Source organism: Hirundo rustica, chromosome 12 (assembly GCF_015227805.2).
Source record: "Hirundo rustica isolate bHirRus1 chromosome 12, bHirRus1.pri.v3, whole genome shotgun sequence".
Classification (NCBI taxonomy): Eukaryota; Metazoa; Chordata; class Aves; order Passeriformes; family Hirundinidae; genus Hirundo; species Hirundo rustica.
In genome coordinates this window covers 19,545,658-19,566,199 of record NC_053461.1, presented here as the reverse complement: position 1 = coordinate 19,566,199, position 20,542 = coordinate 19,545,658, and the positions used below count along the sequence as shown (strand labels likewise).

At 50.9% G+C, this 20,542-nt stretch overlaps 1 protein-coding gene across 1 annotated transcript in view; it reads right to left on the bottom strand.

Moving 5' to 3' along the window:
* The window catches only part of ITPR1 (inositol 1,4,5-trisphosphate receptor type 1), a 163,140-nt gene that overhangs the window by 59,188 nt on the left and 83,410 nt on the right, over positions 1-20,542 (bottom strand). Inside the window, exons 35-41 of the mRNA XM_058422258.1 lie at positions 17,996-18,116; positions 16,714-16,898; positions 16,377-16,525; positions 15,404-15,515; positions 12,099-12,125; positions 2,697-2,732; positions 1,113-1,163 (exon numbers count right to left, since the gene is read on the bottom strand). Coding sequence (XP_058278241.1) covers positions 1,113-1,163; positions 2,697-2,732; positions 12,099-12,125; positions 15,404-15,515; positions 16,377-16,525; positions 16,714-16,898; positions 17,996-18,116 — 681 coding nt within the window. The remainder of the gene's footprint in view (positions 1-1,112; positions 1,164-2,696; positions 2,733-12,098; positions 12,126-15,403; positions 15,516-16,376; positions 16,526-16,713; positions 16,899-17,995; positions 18,117-20,542) is intronic.

Genomic DNA, 20,542 nt, shown 5'->3' with positions numbered 1-20,542 from the left:
CCGGAGTTCAGGAGGGCAATTAAAGCTCTTGGAGCTGCCCCCAGATTCTCCTCCTGGCCCCTTGTGGAGCAGAAGGAGGCTTCTATTCCATGGTCAAAGTAGCTAGGGTGAGTGGAGACCCGGCCAGGACAGGCACTTCTGGTGTCTGTAGGTGTTGTGTACCAAAACAAGGCAAATCCTCAGAAAACACAGCAGGAACAAGTATCAAGCAGATGTTTCTAGTCAGAGCGTGCTGACACAGGTCTGGAAATACACAGTCACCAGCATTTCAAACCCTAACTGGGAAGAAAAGCTTTGGTTCCTACAGATTTATCCAAACCCACGGTATCAGCTAACGAAATGTGATCAAAGCAGAAGGGAGCAAAAATAGGTGGTATTTAAGAAATGTTCTAATTAATTCAGCTGCGATGCTTGGCTCCAGAACAGTTCTTTAACCATCCTGTTAGTGCTGTGCACCACTTTGACGAGGGCAGTGTGCAAACAAATATCAGATGTTTGGCAGTAACCAGAAAAATCAAATATGGTACCTAGGAAAAAACCCAACAGCGTCCAGTTTCATCTGCATTCACACCAGGTAAAGGAAGAGTCACACAGAAACATCACTGCACGCATACCAGCAATGGAGATGCAACACTCTAAGTGATCTCAGAAACCTGTTAGAAGATTTAAAATGGGGCATCTTTAATATTTTAGGGTGAAGCAGCTACTGTTGTGCTGCCAGCTGCAAGAGCAGGAGAAATGGAGAAAGGGACCAACGATGCTGATTTTGCAGCTCAGCTGGTTACAAAGGGGTGGGGTGGCCAGAGGAGCCAGCTCCACCAGCAGTGATGAATGGCACCTCACAATGGAGGGATCAGCAGCCACGGGAGTGGTGTGACAGTGTGGATGAACCAGACCAGGATCTGAGTTTAACTCGGAGCAGCCAAGCACTCGTCCCTTCCAGTAACCCCAGAGAAGGGGCTCCAGCACCTCACTCTGTAAACACAGCTCGTTTTTGAGATTTCCCAAGAGCCCAGCATTTAACCACACGAGTTTCTTACATGACTTAGGCTTGGCTGTTCCAAAGGGAAGGGGAGAGGGGAGTTCTGAATGCGCTTGACTGCTGTACGTACCCTTCTATGATCCTCCAGCTGCCTCTGTGGTAGAGTTTGATCAAGCTCCTGCTGTGCGTGCAGAAAGTTTTCATTTTAAAGCAGAACAACACTCAGGAGAGACCAACATCTTGGCACTCGTGGGGAATACTGGGGGAGTCACGGCTGGGTGCGAGGGGGGAGCTGGACTGACAAGCCATCAAAACAGGACACCTGCCACCAAAACAGGACACCTGCCCTCTGCCAGCCCTGCCACCCTCACACACCCCCCTGGCATGCACGTGTGCCAGCCGTGCTGGGGCTCCGGGAAACACGGCGTCTGTCTGGCGTCCCAGCTCCCAGGGACACACACACACACACAGGGGTTCTGGGGGGCTCAGCCCACGCATGCCCATGCACAGACACACAGAACAGCCCCCCCAGCCCACTGGACACACACTCTGGGGGTGAGGGACCCCAACACATCCCACCGTGGTCACTGAAACTCATTTGAGACTGGGGAGGGCTTCTGGAAGGGCCGGGGGGGCTCCTTTCCAAGGGCTGGGAAGTCAGTGGGGACTCACTGGAGAGAGCCCCTTGGCACGGGCACTTTCCAAATCAAATCTCTCTCACTTTAGATACTCATTTTCAGGAGTGCAACTCCCACTTGGCAAAGCTGAAACACGTTGGGGTTTTGCTGCTTTAAAGCATCTGAAAAGGTGCAGAATAACGGCTCTGCAGGGGCCCATCAGAAACCAGGAGCCATCTCCCAGACATCTCAAATCCATTTGATGACCACTCAGAGTTTCAGGCTACATTTAAACGCTATTCCACAAAAACTACAAATACAAAGGCCTAGACCATCACAAACATTTCTTTTTCTACGTGATCTCACATCTATAAACTTCAAAGCTCAGAGAACCACTGCTTTCCCAGATTTAGAGCTTCCATGTTGTTTCATTTAGATTTGCACTGATTTGGCACCCAGTTGTACAATCTACCAATGTCACGTCTGGATCTCTCCAATTTCAAAGGAATTTAAGATTTGATAACTTTTCCTGCCTTCGTTTTGGCAAATGAACTGTTTTATGCACATAAAGGACATGTTTCCACATATCCAATTCCTTTAGAACCAGTGACCTTGACAATGTGCAGTGACCCTGAGCTCATCCACTGGGTCATTTTAAATAGGACACCAATTGCTCTGGGATTATGAATCTTCCACTGAGGACTTCTGACACCTCCCTTTCCTTAAAGTACTAAAATGTTTAAGTATGTGAGGCAAAGGGAAAACCAAATTCTGCATTAGGAGCCAAAATGAAGTCTCATTTTGCCAGTGTAGGAAAATTTGAGAGGAGACTTTTCCCAGTGCCACCCTCAAAGAATAAAGGAAATGGCTGAAAGGAACAGACTTAGGGTTAGCCTACACTTTTTTTTTTAAATATTTTCAGACTACCACACTGATGCTGGACTGGATTAAGGCACTTTAACAAATCTACTTATTTCCACTGTCTACCACCAGGCAGGAACACACATTTCACAGGGGTTTTTACCAACAGGACACTCCACTAGGACTACTGAAACACCGATATTTGTGTGCTGTACAAATATAGGTGGCTGACACACCTCTACGGGGCTCTCCGTTTCTGGAGCTTGCGGCAGCTAGTTGAAAGTAAAACGCAGAAAAATTAGTCATTCCTCCAGAATCTTTCATCCCAACAGCAATCCAGTGGTCAACAGTGAGGGGAAGGGAGCTGGCAAAGCACTTGACTTCAGCTGAATCATCGCTAATGGATTACAGGTGTAATTAGTGCTTACGGCCTCCCACCCTGCTCCCAAAGGAGCCACGTTTGGCAAATTTCACAGGTATACTTTGAACATTCCGAACTGCTTCTGCTTTTGCATGAACTCAGAGGCACAAGCAAAAAAAAAAAAAGTAGTTGCAGGTGCCCAGAGTGTTTTTGGGGACCACACCCCCAGGATCTGTCACTGGAATGCTGCACATCCATCCCAGCGAGGAGGAGGAGGAAGCCAGGGCTGCATATCACAAAGGGAGCAGCCTTGTCATTTTAGCTTTCAAAAAAACGTATTCCGTGGATTCTCGTCTATAACCATACTTTTCTCAAGATAAAAGATCCGTGATATGGCACCAAACAGGAGCAATGAAGTAAGGGCCTGAATGGTGACAGCTTTCCAAATTTAAAATGCTGATCTTGGACTGAAACAGATGAAGACAAGTAACTTTCATCTAGTCAAGCACAGACACACAACAGAGAGCTGAACATCCAAACTCAACCGCTGACTTAATTGTGGGGAAATTGCTGTAACTCCTCAGGAGCAGACCCCAGGTAATGACACTCTCAGGATCCTGTAACCCCAACCTGAGCCAGGCCATGTCTGCCCAGAGGCCAGAGATGCAGCAGCAGGAATAAGGAGACTCCACTTCCCAGGAAGGAGCCCCAGCAGCGAGCGCTTCCCCTGTGGTGCTCCATGATAAAGACCCTTCTCCATCCTCCTCCTAAGGGACTTTGCTCCTGGCCAGCTCCCACGGCCTTTGGTAGTGGCTTCCTTGCATTGTCACCGCTCCTGGACACGTCTCAAGCATGCAAGCCCCTTGTCTGGCCAAATGGGAGCAGGGAGGATTTAATGCAGGGGAGCACGAGTGAACAGGAAGCGGCGCGTTCCTGCGGAGGAACACACCGTCCCTGCCCTGCCCTGCTCCCAGGCTGGACCCGTGACAGCTCCTGGGGAGTCTGGGCACATTGTCCTGCCTGCACAACCTGCCTGGGGCACAGGAAACATCCCTGCCTTCCCCAGGAGCCAACAGCAGCAAGGAAACTGGGGAAATGAGGTCCCTTCCTCCTGGGGAGGGGAGACTGAAGCTGACAGGTCAAGGGGCCACGACTGCTGGACTCAGGACTCCAAACAAAAATTTCCTTCTGGGCACTGGTACAGGTTTCCCAGAGAAACTGTGGATTTTCCATCCCTTCAAGTGCCCAAGGCTGGATGGAGCTCTGAGCGTTCTGGGACAGTGGAAGGTGTCCTTGCCCATGGCAGGGGTGCAACCGGATAAGCTCTAAGGTCCCTCCCAACGCAAACCATTCTGGGTTTCCTGGGCAGATACCCTGACCCCATTTCAACCAACCATACATTTACATTTTGGGGTTGAAAAGCAGCACAGACAAAGAATCAAAATAAAATTACAGTTTGCTCTTTCCCAAGCTAAAATTACAGATTCCAGCTCACAAACTCCTGTGCCTTCTTCTCTGTGGCACACACAGCACATCAGAGCCAGCCCCACACACTGACCTGGGGGCAAAACCACGGCCCTGGGCAATGACCACCTGGATCATCCACAGCAGTAAGATTCCCAATCTTACTGCAAGATTGTGCTCAGCAATCTTCCAGTAAGAACATACACTCCAAATCCTGCATTTGTTACCCTTTGAGTCAAAATGGGTTCAAATAGCAAAGGATTATTGAGCTCTTGTTGCTGTGCTACAACAGCGAAGTACCACCTTATGCTTTACAAGGATTGAACAGGGTGGGAGAGCAGCCCAAAGCAGTAATTTTCCAAGATTTCTTTTTCCTCCATGTATCTCAGCTTTCCAGCTCTTGGCAAGTGAGGTCTGGGGGGCAGGGGCAGGTGTGTGGAAGAGCAAACACCGTCAGGTGAGTAGCAGGACACAGTGGACAGCTTCTCAACAGGAACCCAGCGGGTGGCCGGGTCAGAGTCCAACATCTGTGCTTTTTACAAGCAGTAGGGAAAGGTCCTTTCAACTTGCTGAGCAAAAGCCTCTCTTCCTTTGAAGCTTCCACTCCCCCGAGGCTGGCCAATAAAGCACTCCTCACGAGCCATGACTGGAGATGAACAGTCTCTGACCCTCTGGTGACCGGAGCGCTTCCAGCATCCACTTCCCCAGCACGGGCCACGTGTGCTTCCCAGAACAGACTGTCTGACTCAAGAGTGGATGTGCCCCCTCAAAAACCACCAGAGCACGTGACAGCTCCAGGGTGAGTCCCATTGCATCTCAATTCCTGAGATACAGATGAGCTTTCCATCCTTTTCCTTTACTGTTTGAAAGAATTCTTCCAAGTTTTATTCTCGTTTGCTTTCAAAATAACAACCACAATGAAAGTTGTCTAATCCTTCCTTCAAAGAAAATTCAAACTACTGCTGTGATAAGAGTGGAAAAGGTTTGAGGAAGAGCAGAAAGATTTTCATTCAAGTTTGAAGCATCAGAATTGCTTTTCTCCACTTTTTTTACCCAGCTATGCAGTGAACACCCAGCTCACCAAGCAGTGAGAAGGTTTAAAATGCATTTAAAAGGCTGGTGGAGATTCCAGTCCACAGACTGGGGCTGCTCCAGAAAGTGGCTTTGGCAGAACAGGCTGGAACATCTCACATTGTAAATAAATGAGAGGGAAATAACCTTATCAGAAAACTCACATTGGTGTGACCATGCAAACACACGTTTGAAAACCGTGTCCTTTTCTCTTCAGCCTCGCCAGACTTGGGAATTTTGACAAAATAATGGCTAAACCAGCACAATTCCAAGCACAAATCCCCTACACTTCAGGCTGCCCCGGAGTTCAAAGGACTGAGAGGTGACAAACCTCAGACTGCTGAGCTGATGACATTTTCCAAACCACCACACAATTCCTCCAGGTCTTTCTCCAAACATGCCTCTCTCCTGTCCTGGGAGGTCCTCGAGCTCAACACTTGGAGGAGGCTGAGCCAGACTCCATGGATTTGGCTCCGTGGATACACAACGGTGAGGAGCAGGATGCCCCGGGCTGTGCAGGAAGCCGGCTTCAGCCACTGAGAGGTCCCTTCTGGTCCTGAAATCTGTGAATTCAGGAACTGACCCAACTCCATGCATATGGTATCCCATTACCGGGGTGGCAGGGGGAGACATTTGGCAGGGAGGAGGAAATAAAAAGGGAAAAACACAACTGCAGAGTCAGCCAAATAGCACATTAAGCTTTGGACAGCCAGGTTGTACATCCAGATGCGAGGAACTAGAGTGAAGATCTCAGATAAATGTTATTCTGAAGCCTGTGCCTCAGCTCCTGTGTTGCCCTCTCCAGTAGCAGCTGGAATTCCAGTGGGAATGGCTGTTCAGATCGAGTACTGCAAGTCCCTTTCCACTTTTTCCTCCCTTCTCAGAACTCCTCTGCTCTTCCCTTTGAAATACCATCAGCTCTTCCTTGAAAGGCACACAGCAAAAGCATCACCTTGTCTGATTCATGGCAACAGACTAGAGCACAAATTATGTTGCTGTCCTTCATACCTCTTTAAAAATACCACACAAACTCTATGCAGCTTGTTTGCCAAGCCCCCTTTGTGAAGCCAACACTGTTACCTTGTGGAGCTGAGGAGAAATTTGGATAGGAAACTTGTAGCCTCTGCAGATGATCTGTAGGTGTTTGTCAAACAAGCATTTGACTTGCTATGGAGAAGTTTCAGGGCAGAGGGGAATAACTGGGATCCAGGAGCACTGAGCCGCTTTGACAAACTTCCCACGTTCCATCTCCCCCCGTACAGACGTTGCGTTTTCAGGGATGGAGGATCTCAGAGCCGCCGAAATCAGGCAGCAGCAGGAGATGTGGGGCAGCCCCTTGTCCTGGCACAGGTCCCCCAGAAGGCATGTGGGATTTTGGGGGCAGGAGCAGCCCCCCAGCTGCCAGCCCTGGCACACACCCAGGGCAGGGACAGGGCTGAACATCCTCCCTCCTCTCAGGGAACGAGCAGAGACTTTGTGCACTGCCAGGCGAGGAGGTGGCAAATCTGGCACCAAGGCTGCCAGTGCCTGCACTCAAAGGTCACCAAGATCCACCTATGGGAATGCCTTCCTCATTTTCCAGAGTTTTCAGTGGAGAAATCGTATTTTAACTTGGGCTGGGACTTCCCAGGAGCTGGAGACCTCAGCCTCTGCCCTTCAGTGGGAGTGCAACCACTTCCTCCTCTTTAAACCCTCGATCTTGCACAACTTCTACTGAATACAGTAACAACGACCTTCACAACACATTTTACAGGAGTTTTAGCTCACCAGCAGGATGGCACAGCTATTACTTTTCTGGTGACGAGTAACTGTAAGAAACATTCCAGTCTCCTTTCCCAAGGAGCTCACCAATTCCAGTCTGTGTTTAAAAAAAAAGAAAAAAAGCAGCCCAGTCCAAAGACTGCAGGATTTCTCAAGGGAAAAAAAAAAATATATAAGGCAGCCCACAAAAATTTATGAGTGCCTGCATTTCCTCTGCTCAAGACATAACAAGTGAAGCACTGTCTAAGTGCAAAATACACAGGAGAAATGACTGCAGAGTAAGCTCTCTACAAGGAAAATAATTCCCAAGTGCAACTTTCCAGCTCTGAAGAGGTTAATACATCTCCTAACCCAAATCAAAAATGCAAAGAACAGCATGTATTTTGCACCTTAGCCATCGGAATTTTAGTTTATCACAGATAAAGAGCAGCGAGGAGGCTAATTCAGGCAACCCCTTTGAACAAGGGTTTTCAGTTCCCTTTTCACCTACTTGAAACCTCAAGACTAATGATAAGAGGTGAAAAAACCCCAAACCTAAACTCTGCTGAGTGGGTCTGCAAGTGCATTTCACTGGATAGAGCTGCATGAAGAATCATCACTACTGAAAAAACAGATAAACCACCAACACAACCCTAAAAAACAACAGAATAACTACAAGGGGAACCCCGTGCTGGATTTAGTTGGGTGGCTGCTGGCCCCTACCCCAGCCCCAAAGGTTGGGGGGAAGCAGCAGAGCACCCCCATTTCAGCCTGGAGAATGAAATAGGGCAGAGGTGCGGGGGTAGGCTTGGGGGGAAGAAGCAGAACACCCCAATTTCACTCTGGAGAATGAAACAGGGCTGCAGAGGTGTGGGATCAGGCTTGGGGAGAAGCAGAGCACCCCCATTTCACCCTGGAGAATGAAATAGGGCAGAGGTGTGGGGTCAGGCTTGGGGAGAAGCAGAGCACCCCAATTTCAGCCTGGAGAATGAAACAGAACTGCAGAGGTAGCACCCCCATTTCACCCTGGAGAATGAAACAGGGCTGCAGAGGTGTGGGATCAGGCTTGGGGAGAAGCAGAGCACCCCCATTTCACCCTGGAGAATGAAATAGGGCAGAGGTGTGGGATCAGGCTTGGGGAAAGCAGAGCACCCCAATTTCACCCTGGAGAATGAAATGGGGCTGCAGAGGTGTGGGATCAGGCTTGGGGAGAAGCAGAACACCCCAATTTCACTCTGGAGAATGAAACAGGGCTGCAGAGGTGTGGGATCAGGCTTGGGGAAAGCAGAGCACCCCAATTTCACCCTGGAGAATGAAATGGGGCTGCAGAGGTGTGGGATCAGGCTTGGGGAAAGCAGAGCACCCCAATTTCACCCTGGAGAATGAAATGGGGCTGCAGAGGTGTGGGATCAGGCTTGGGAAGCAGCAGCACAGCCCCGGGCTCGGCTGCTACCGGCACAGGCTGCGGGCCAGCGCCGGTGCCTGTAAACATCCCCACCGCCTTTATTGGCAATTACTGCTGAAGGTCACACATCAGCAGCGGGCCTAAATTCCAGGAAAAAAAGCTCTTCTTATGTAACTGCTGCCTGAATGTTGGCAGGTGCCCAGCGGAACAGCTCACTGCAATGTGGCTGGGAGGGGGGGAGGAAAAAAAAAAAAAAAAAAAGGGAACATAAAAAATAAAAAAGGCAAAGTAGGCCACGGCGCAGCGCGATCGGCATCCTGCGCGTGCCACCTGCAGGACAGCGCCAGCGGGGCCCGGCCTGCCGGGCCGGAGAGGAGTCCTGGTTTCTCCGGGACGGGCGTGTTTTACACCCAGGACCCACACTGCAGGTGGAAACTGGGCCACGCTGTCCCTGAAAACCAGCCCCGGCCCGGGAGGAGGGATGGGAACGTCCTTCCGCAGAGCCCCGGCAGGGAGGGAGCCGGGCCGGAGCACAGGGAGCCCCCGGTGCAGCTCACCGGGAAATCTGCATTTGCATCACGCCCGCACCTCTCAGTGGGTTGGGGATGGAATTAACAGCAAATTAAGCTGTTGTGTCTAATTACAAGCAGGGTTTAGCTCTCGCTGCTGTGTGGAGATTCACGCTTGGTGGCACTCGGGAAGAATTCGCCTCGGCCCTGGAGCTCTTCCCTGACACAGCGGCACAGGCAGCAGCTCCATCAGGACAGGATTAGAGCAGAGAGCAACAGAGACCCAGCCCAAGGGCTTTTAAGGACAGCGCCCTGCTTTGGGGTTTTGGCTTTATCACCTGAGACACCTGCACAGAGCCAATGGCAAACACAGCCTGTTGAGCTCTTCAGCTCCTGCTCCCCACCCCTGTGCTCCAGCAGAGGCAAAGAGCAGCCCCAACACAACCCAAGGGCCAAGCTCTGAGCTCACAGCTCCCCAGGACCAGGAGAGAACCAGCACAACCAGTGTGGTGTGGCACAGTGCACAGTTCTCCCCGTGGTTTGGTTTTCTATTTCTCCTTGGAGAACTGCAGCTCCTCCCTGTCCCTCCTTTCCAGCACAGAGGGAATCAGATAAACCCTCAACAGAAGTGTGAGTCAGGACAACAGCACCACCTCTGCTGTTCCCTTCCACTCCATTTCTCCAGCGACTAAAGCCCCCCAGCTCAGCCCAAAACTGTTCAGGCTGGTGCCAACCCCACACTCAGAGGATTTCCTACCATTGGGTGAATTCCAGCATTTTCCACCCACTTCCAAAGGCCACTCCCTTCTTCACTCACAAAAATATTAAACAGGGTCTGTCATGACTTCCATCACAACTTTCCCTAACAAACACACGGATCTCCTGGCATTTTTAATCTCCTTTGTTTTTTGGACCCACTGCTCGCTGGGATTTCCTTGCAGGGCACGACTAAGACAACTCAACCTACATGAAATCCTCCCATCAACGTGGAGCTTCCCCCAAGGGAATAAGGAGCATTTCAGCTGATCTAAACAATTAAATTGTGCATCGTTCAGACAGAAAACCAAGCTTGTAACTTTACTAATAATGGAGACTTTTGTACTCTTTGTTTACCGTTTCCAGGGCTGACAAGGGGAAAAAAAGGAAAATAGAAACCCCCATGATTTCTGAGACTTGCCAGTGGCTCCAGCTCCATCTGAATCCCTTTCCCTATGCAGCCAGTGCTCAGTGCTGATGGTGATACACACACCTGCTCCTTCCATGCACTTGCTCCATTAAGGAGCAATAAAATTCCTCCTTTGCAGCCTCCAGACCAAATCCTAAATTGCTCTGCACGCTCTGGCTGATTTACTGCAGGCAAAGACAGCACATCACAGCCAGAAACCGAAGGGGAAAGAGTTTCACATTATGACTTAATTTGCAATTAAACAATTCAGCTTTCTCTCTGAAGTTTCTCCAAGTTAAAATTATACCTATACACACGTGCTATTCTGGGAAGCTGCAGCAGAACACCATCCAAAGGACCTGGCCTGATGGAAACGTTTCTGTGCTACAGGTTAACTTCTGGAAACCAGAGCGGGCTGCTGGTGTGCATGCCCCAGGAAGGAAGGGGGGAAAACTGGGTTCATTAACAAAAAAAACAGAGAAACAGACAGCAGAGCACCTCCGTGATGCCAGAATTGTGTGCAAAGCTGGGAGACACACCTGAGATCTCATCCCAGCACAGCTCAGAGGTGATGGCAGGGCAGTAAATTAACTTGTGCAACAAGAAATTTTTCTTTCAGGTCAAAATCAGACTCTGGGCTGAAAGCAGTGATGGGAAACCCATTTCTTAGGGAAGGAACCTTCAGCTCCAGCCCTAAAAGCGCCCCTAACAGAAAACATCCTCCAGGCCAGCCCTGGGTGATGTGTACAGAATTTGTCTACTTCAGTGACGAACGGTTTGGCTTTCAAATCCATTTCACCAGGCAAAGTCCCTAAATATTTTGTTTTCGGAATAAAGTTTAACCAGCAAATTCAGGTGATTAACATCAAAATTAACAAGTCACACCGTAAATTGCTTTCTGCAGATTTCATTACCTACCCCACTAAATAAAGGTCAGAAATGCTTTAGACATTTTAAGTGGTTCAGCTTTGTTCCAAATAAAAGGCTGGCTTGGGAGAGAACACAGGAAACAAAGCACTGAGAGGAAAATATTTCTTTTTTCCGTGGTATTTCAGTAAAATAAGGTGCCAGTCAATCACTTTCTCAGTATTATACACTTATGCAAATTCCACACCCACACCAGGGTTTTTTTGAGCTGATGAGGAAGTTGCACAGCAGAGGCAGCTCAGCTCCCTCCACCCTGTGCTGCTGCCCCGACCAGACACTCGGCTTCTCAGAGTCCTTGCAAAGCTCCACTTCAGTTCAGCTCCAAGTTTTCCCTCAAAGAGGGTTTTTCACCCAGAAACAGCTTCCCCTGTGATCCCTCAAAGAGGGTTTTTTACCACAAACAGCTTCCCCTGTGATCCCTCAGGTGCCACACCACCCCATCCCACTGCAGGACACCCAACCCTGAGGCACAGCAGGGGCACTGGAGCGCACGACTGTCACCTTTTTGGGAAAAGCAGCAGCACAATCTCTGCACAAGGACCTGCCCCTCTCCCCAGTGCCACCTGCACCCACCTTCTTCCAGCTCCTGCATGGACACCATTAAACCTCACTGTTCAGCTTTCCAAATAGAAAGAAATAATCCCTTTGCATAGGACACAGGAATGGGGCCAAGTGCTAAATGCTGACTGCTCAGAGCAGCTCATCCTCCAGAACTGATCCTAAACTTCACGGGATCTACCTCAGCACCAGCTGATTGCAGGCTACCAAACCCAGTAATAACTCCATTGGCATTAATGTTCCAAGTAACGACATATGGAATTAGTTGTGGTAACTATTCCCAGGATAGACACACAGCAGACTGCAAACTCCACCAATTCACTGACACAGGCACACAGATCAGAACGCTCAGTGCTGCAGAGACAGGACAGATCACAGGGCTACCGGTAAAACAAACACCATAGAAACAACACTGGAGAGAAGAAATAAAATTAAAACCTCAGCATTATCCAATTCAATGGTAATCTGCTGGGAAAGAAAGAAGGGGAAGAATTGAAAGCAAGGATTAGTAAGAGAAACGAAACATAAATTTCACGTAAGGATCTTATAAATCATTTTACACTTTAATGCTGCAACCCAAGGTTATTTTTTTTGCAGTGGGCACCAGGAACATCTGCCAGCGCTGGGTGAGGGAACAGACACTGCTGGGAGCGCTGTGCCAGGCAGCTTGGGAGGCAGGATGTACCCTGGCTTTGTTCCTGTGCCAGGGACAAACCACGTGGGCTGGCCGACCCGGTGCCAAGGACTTCACCCTTGGGCACGGGAGCGTCACGAGCTGGGAGCAGCAGCGGTGCAGCGCCGGGGCTGCATTTCCACCCCGGGACGAAAAACGGACCTTTCCAACGCGAGCCAGCTGCGGAGACGTGCATGAATGACACGTTTCAGCACAGTGACAAACCCGGCTCTAGCCCGCCCCGGCAGCGTGGAGCAGCTCCGTGCCCATCCGGTACCGCACAGTACGCTGCCCGTCACTGAGCCATCCTGAGCGCGCGCCAAGCGAGGAGCCCTGGGCAACGCGGACAGACCTGAGCCCTGCCACAGGCTCCCACGCACCCGCGCCCTCCCCGCGGGCTCTGCCCGCCGCTGAGGAGCCCCAGCCGCGGCACCGAGGTGATGGGAGCCCTCCTGCGCTGCCCAGCGTCCTCAGGGCCACGGGCCAGCGGCGGGAGGTGATCTGTGCGCCGGGAGAGTCAGCGGGACGGGAGCAGCCCCATCCTCCTCATGGAGCTCAGGCTGTGGTGCTGCCAGAACCTCCCCAGAGCCCCGGGGCTGGGCACAGGTGTGGAGGGACAGCTGAGAGCCCTGGCACAGGGACAGGACAGGGACAGACACCGTGAGAGGCTCAGGCGGGCTCTCAGGAGGAAAGCCTTCCCTGTCGGGGTGGGCAGGCCCTGGCACAGGCTGCCCACAGAGAGGAGCTGTGGCTGCCCCATCCCTGGGAGGGTCTGGGGCCAGGTGGGGCTGTGGAAGGTGTCCCTGTCCCTGTCATCGCTAAGCCTTTCCCTGGCTCTGTCCTAGTGATGGCAATAAGCTGCTCACAAGGGTGAGCTCTGCCACCCTGGTGTACAGAACCCACATCTACCTAGGGGACTCCAGGAATTCCAGTGGGGTTTGTTACAATATAAGAGGGGTTTTTCCTTTTTTTTTTTTTTTTGTTACACTACAGGATGGTTTTTAAAAACAAAAGTTGCTGCCTTTCAGGTGGTGACTAAATCCAGTTCCCTGAGTCACAAGGGAGAATAAATCCGACTGCACTGCTCACAGCCAGACAGTAAAAGCTGTTGTACTACTACTCACAGCCTATCTGTGAGCAATCAGCTGCTTCTTCCGACTCGGAAATCACTTCACAGGCAGGCATATCCTGGCTCCTTATGTAACTGAGCTCCTGCTTCAGAAATTAATGCTTCTGCCACACTTTGAAGATTTTTTAGCATCTTGTGGGGCTCTCCGTGGTCTGAATGGTGTAAGGTATGTTAACTGCAGCTTCTAGAAATACTGCTTCATCCAAGTTAGCTGAATAAAGTCTAAGAAACTCCCAGAAATTAATTTCCATTTTGGGAAATCTCTTAGGGGTAGATTACACCCAAGGAAAACTCTCAAATCTCTGATGTGGGTTTCACTGGTGTATATACATAAACAATATACACCACACACTGCTTTTATTACTTAAAGTGACCTTGGGCATTGGCTCCTGGTCACTGGGACACAGTGACCTGCTAGAGAAGTGTAAAATGTGATGCATGCTACACTGACTCTGTCACACCCCAGTGCTGAACATCAGCACACATCAGAGGCTCACCAATCCCCCTCCTTTCCCAGGAGCACACTGAATTCTGCAGGCCACAGCCTGCCCCTCTCTGCTGGGATGTCCCAGAGAAGGGACCCTGAGGGGAGGACACAAGGTGATGCCCCAGTACAGGATGTGACCATTTGCGCAGAGAAGGACAACGTGCTCCAAGCTGACACCTGCAGCTGTGCCCTTCCCAACCCAGCCTGCTCCCTCCTCATCCCACAGGGATGTGCTGTTTGCCAGGGAATTCACCCAAACCCACTGCTGCTGCCCAACGAGACAGTCCCAGGGAGCAGGGCAGCAGCTGGGGCTGGGCTGGCACCGGGCAGCACGTGGGAAGAGCTTTCCTGACAGGGCAGGGAGCACAGCCCCGGCCACCCCTACCCCTTGGGCATTTTCCTGGGAGTCTCCTGCTCCCTGGCACTGCCTGTGCTCCCTGGGTGTGCTGGGAGCAGCCCACACGTGCACACCCACGTGTGCCAGGCTGTCACTGCTCCCTCCCCAGAGCCCCGCGTCCTGCTCCTGCCTCCTGGTGACATTCCCAGCTGGCCAGGATGCTCCAGGTCCCTCTGCCTGGGGAGCATCTCCCTCCCTCCCTGGCAGCTGCCACAAACCATCCCTGCTGTCAGGAAACACTGATCTCTGAAATGTTTTGCTCTTTTTGCTGTGAACTGGGCAGGAGGCAACAGCTCCAAACCCACGTGTGGGGGAGGATGGACTGAGACATGGCCTGCTCCTGGGCACGGCCACCCAGGGGCAGAGAGAGCCACAGCTTCCCCCTGTCCCACTGCCAGCACCTGCACTGCAGGGTGAGCTCCTCTCCACCCTCGGGGTGGCAGGGGAAGAAACTCAGCTGCTCAGAATTCCAGAGAACCTCCAAACCCCAGTCTCAGCTGACTGCAACCGCTTCTAGAAACACAAACGGATGGGGGTGCAACCACACCCTCCTGATGGAAATAAAGAATGGGTCTGTACCTACAGAAAAACGCTCCTCTCAACCAGTCAGGAGTTGTATGGAGGAAAGGGAAAGAAGAAACAAGGGTGGGTGTACAGAGTTTCCATCTATAAATCACAACAAGATTAGTCACTGGTACACAAATTCAAATTAACTACAAAACACCCTCTCGTTGCAAGGTTACGTGACTTAAGAGTCACCTAAACCCAGAAAAGAGATAAAGAGGTCACAGCCTTCAGAAAAAGGTAACAAAATTGATATTTCAGAGTGCCAGCAACTGCAGGGATTAGACTTAAACTTGCCAGTCTCAAGAAGAAAAGCACCCAAAACAAGCTTAACCTCAAATATGATTTGAAAGGTATTAGTTGACTAAAAATGTTTTGTCCCTGCTCCAGCCTGGAAGTGCTTATACATACAAAACCGCTGGAAAAAGCAGGAGCTTTATTTTCCTTCACTGAATAAAGACAGTGTTCAACAGAATGATGGACTGTACCTTACCTTTTCTCCATAGCCTCTATCTTTGGTCATCATTTCCCTGAGCGTCTGTAATACCTTAATACACAGCTTCTCCTCATTCTCCTCCAGCAGCTGCTTTGTGTGCTTAATTAACCTGAAAGAAGCCATCAGTCAGGTTAGGGCAAATATTCTAAAAATGGGGTAAGATGTGTGCGCTTATCTGAACTGGTTTATGCTGCAAACAAGGTTTATCATCAGACTGTTACACAACATTTTGGAGCATTCTCTCCAGAGAGAGCTGCCAGGGGAAGCTGTGGAGGAACCTGCAGCCCCTGGGCAGGAAAAGAGCCAAAAAATCCCCCTGGCTGCAGGCAGCAAGGAATCAGTGGGATCCAGGGCCTGATGGCCCTCCAGAATAACCAGTTATCAGTAAGAAATTTATTCCATTTCGTTAAAAAACAGACTGAGAGCCCTGGAGGGTGTATTCCCAAATCCATCCCAGCCAGCACCTGGGGCTAACAGTGCCCAGCTTCCACAACCCCTGTACAGAGCTCACACCTCCAGGAGGTGACAGGAGAAGCTGGATCTGCTCTGAACCGCCCTCTGAATGACTTTGTGATCTTTCCCTTTCCCCCCTCTAGCTCTGGTGATGCCCATGACAACAACCGATCCTGATGTATTCACCCAGCACCTCCCAAACACTCCTGAGGTGAAGGCAGGTATCAATAACGGGCTCAGCTCCAAATCTAGCTCATCTATACAACTGCTCAGGACATTTGCATCCTGCAGCAAACAGACCTCTTTAAGCATTAGCTAGGAGAACGTATCAACCAGTCTTTCCTCATTCCCACAAGCAGTTTTTCCCCCCCTCCAAAGACAGACTGCCTTGACCATATCACAAAATACTGATTTTTATAGGTATTTCACAGGATAGTAAGTATTTACCAAGCTGGGCAAGAGGGCTTTGGGAAGACTGGGAAAAAGCAAAACAAGCCAGACCTCTAGGACAACTTACTTGCAAATGAAACCTCCGCTTTCACATTTCCTCCTGGCATCCGTGTTCTCTGGGAAGAGCAGCTCAGGCCTGTGCAGCACATCCACCAGCACCGACAGCTCTGCCTGGACCAGGGGGCGCAGGCGATCCTCCAGGGCTGACACGATGTCCTAGGAAACGAGCAAGCCGGGTTCAAACAAACATCAACACCGCACGCGTTCGGGGGCGAATCAATTCTACTAACGGCGGGTGAGGGACAGGACAATTAGGTCTGTCCTGCCTGAATGAAAGTAAAGACACTCAGGGTTTGGTCAGGTGAGCCTTACAGCTCCAGGAGGAAGGGGAGCTGTGCAGTCACCTGTAACCTCTCGATGATGTTCCTGTAGTCCCTGGAGGCGGCCAGCACCGAGTCCCTGCGCGCCGCGTTCCTGGCGGTCATCCGCCAGTTCATGGCCGTCTTCTGCACGATGTTGTGGGATTTCAGGAACAGGTTGTTCACCTGGCTGTCCAAATCCACGGGGATCGCAATGGCTCGGCTTTTGGCTGCAACGAGCAAAAGGTGGGAGCTGAGACCTTGAGGCCACGAAGGAACACAAAAACAGGACAAAGGTCTACGCAATTCCTTCCTTCCACAAGCTCTCCTTCCCAGGCTGGGGGGAAACAGCCTCAAGTTGCACCACGGAAGATTCCTTAATTGAGAAATTAGGACATTAGGAATTTTTTTTTTTCACAGAAAGGGCTGTAAAGCATCAGAAATGGCTGTCCAGGGAGGCGATAAAAAACCACATTTGTATGTGGCACTTGAGTTCACGTTTTACTGGTGACCACAGTGGTGGTGCTGGGCTGGCAGTTGGGTTTGACAACCTCCAGAGATCTGTTCCAACCTTAACCCATTCCATGACTCTTTGAGTGCATTTTAGACAGGGCAGTTCTGACTCCCCATGCAGGGCAGGATTATGTTTAGAGGCTTCCACACCTCAGAGGTGTTAGTGCTGTCTGAAGCGTGGGAGTAGGAATCTGTCCCTGAACACACACCCCCAACAACTCGTGCTGGCACACGTGGACACACAGCAGCAGAACGTGACCCCATGTCCAGTACAAGCTACTCTTGTGGACCCTGAAATGGAGCAAATTTATGGGCAGGAGAGGCAGTCCTAGCTGCAGCAGGGGAGGCTCAGCTTGGACATCAGGAAGAACCTCTTCATGGAAAGGGTGGTCAGGGATCGGGAGTGCCCAGGGAGGTTTGGAGTGCCCATCCCTGGAGGTGTCCCAGGAATTCCTGGAGGTGGCACTCAGAGCTCTGGGCTGGGGACAGGGTGGGGACTGGGCACAGCTGGGACTCGCTGGGCTGGGAGGGCTTTTCCAACCTCCAAGACTCCACAAAAACCTCTCCCTGCTGCAGATCAACAGCAGTACAGGGAGTTTTGAGGTCAGACAGAGAAAGCACTTCAGGTGACAGTGACAACACCCACTGCTCAACCACAGCGATGCTCCACCAGCGTAAGCCTGGACCGTGGGTTATCCCCAGGTGGCACCCGCAGGACACAAACCGCCCCGTCCCCGCGGCAGGGCGACACGGCAGCAGCCAGCCCCGCTCGGGCACGTCCCAGCACGCAGCTCTGCTCACCCCCGCTCCTTACCTACGTCAGAGAGCACCCGGATGCAGCTCTCCACAGAGGCCTTCTGGCTGGGCATGAGCCAGGTGCAGTGGTACACCCTGAACACCCCCTGCAGCAGCTGCACGAACACGGGCTGCCGCGTCTGCAAGGCAAGCACAGCACGGTCACCCCCCGGAGCAGGGCTGAGCTGATCCCAGCCCCAGCCCAGCTGGCTGCCCCCTTCCAGCCGGTCTGCAGCGCCCGTCGGGCAGCTCCCCGCGGTAGCAGGGTATCTACCACGGGATCAGCAACGGGATGGGAAGGGTGGGAACCAAGGCTGCAAGGGAAACATGAAACAGGAGCCTCTGCAGCAGAAAGCCCTGGTAATTGAGGCCTGACTAAGCAAAGGAAACGAGCAGTCACCTTCATCTGTTTTATCAGAGCTATCAGCAACCCTGGCACACAGATTCCTCTTTTAGCGTTGACCAGCAGCTGACTCAAGAGGCCACAGGTAAATGGGACCTGGCTGTGTGACAGCATGGCTCCAGAGCTGGAAACTCATCGTTCCAAGCATTAAGAGCAGGTATCCAACTCACTAAGAAACCAGCTGTGTGTTATTTGGAACGCAGGCAGCAGTTAGTGGCAAGCACTGCTGCTGCTGATCAGCCAAAATCAAGGTGTGGTTTTCAGCCCTGAATTTCACACGGTGATCCTCCACTACAGACAGGTGAGCTGCTCCAACACACCCGAGCCCATGAGCTCTGCTCTTTCACCCTTTGCAGCTGCCCAACGACAGTGACCAAAACTCCATTTGGTTTTGTACAGCGCTCAGCACAACAACACATTTTACCTGTAGAGGAAAGAGCGTTTTAAGTATTTCAATCAGAGAGGGAGCACCCTGTGTCCCTGTGCCCACTAGCTATGGAATGCTTCTATCAGCTAAAGGAACTACACCACCACAGTGCTACCACCACAAGACTGAGGAACCAGGGGAAAAATACCTCATTTATTCTGGCCAACAGTAAAGCCTGTTTGCAAGAGAAAAGCGGAGTTAGAGCAAAAAGCCAAATCTATGAGCTAATGAAATCTATTAGATCAATTAAATCAAGCACCATTATAAAATGTATGAGAAACAAAATTCAAGCCCCCAAAATTGCAAAAAGGAGGCAAATACTCATTATCCTTTCTGGAAATAAGCCAAACACCAAAAACCATGGCAGACAGCAGCATTCACCCAGGGCCCTGGAAATACCTGCATGTTTGGATTTAAAGCACCCACATATTCCTTTCAGTTCATGTCCAAAGACTTTCTGGTCTTAAAAAGCCTTTAAGATGTTTCATTTGCTCAAATAAGGTCAATAAATCAAATAGGAAATTTACTCCGTGTCCCTCATATCTCCAACTGCACTTAGCAAGGGAAACCTCGGGCAGCAACAACCTTGGAGGCAAACAGGCAGAACAATGTTTGTTAAAGAGAAGCTGTGGGCAGCTGTCCTTTGCCAAGAGATTTGTGTTCTCCTAATTTTACATGACTTGAACCACATGATGGATGGACAAGGTGTTCCCTGAACCAGCAAGGCTGGGCCTGACTCAGGGCAGGAAGAATTTCAGCCAAACAAGCCCTGACAGGAGGGAGCAGGAGGCAAGAGAAGGCGCAGCAGGAAGGGCAGGGAGGGACTGAACCCAGAGCAGAGGGGCCACATCCCTCATCTTCAGAGATCAGCCCACCTGCAGCACCTCAGGGGGCAGGAAATCCCACCTGGAGCAGGGATGGACACCAGGCAAGGCTGTGCTCCTCAGCGGGGAGAATCCCTGGGTATAGACAAGAGTATCGACAGGCAGGAAAAGGGAGAGGAGCTGCTTTTAACTTGGAGATGTAGAGGAAAGATGAATCTAGGACAAGGCAGATCTATCAACTGAGATGGGAAAAGAGGTGAACCAAGTGACTTCATCTTGCTAGACAGAGGGGGAGATTGAGAAACTAAAGAAAAACTGCTGATAGAACATTAACAGATGGCTAAAATAGGATGGCAAGACGTGCATTCAAATGCTGCATCTCAGAGATGGCAGCTGAGAGCAGGGCAGCTCAGGTGCACGGCACAGAGGGAAGGGCAGAGCCCGGGGACAAGGCCACAGTCTCCATTTCTCACTGCTTTGATGAGCACAGAAGGTGATGGGCAACAGCAGCCGAGGGCACCTGAGGAGCAAATCAGCTGCTGCACTGCTCAGACTCAGGTGAGGTGGCAGGGGTTGGACTGGATGGGCTTTGGCACCACCAGGTTGCATCAAGTTCCAACACCTGCCCCTCCTGACCTCCTGCCTGAGCTGCCAGACACCTGACCACTCCACCCACGCCCTCCAGAAAGTTATTTATGAATAAAGGACAGCGTTATCACTGTGCAAATATAAGTGTCAGGGCAATCTCCCGACACTGCTGCTCTGCTGTACCGATCTCTGCCTCTCCCCTTCACAAGTGTTCCAAGCCCCTCCTTGACATTTCTCCAACTTTTGAACGAGGCAAAAATCTACTCACTAAAACACATGAGAGCTTCTGGATTTTTGTTCTGAATTTTTTTTTTAAAGGGAAAT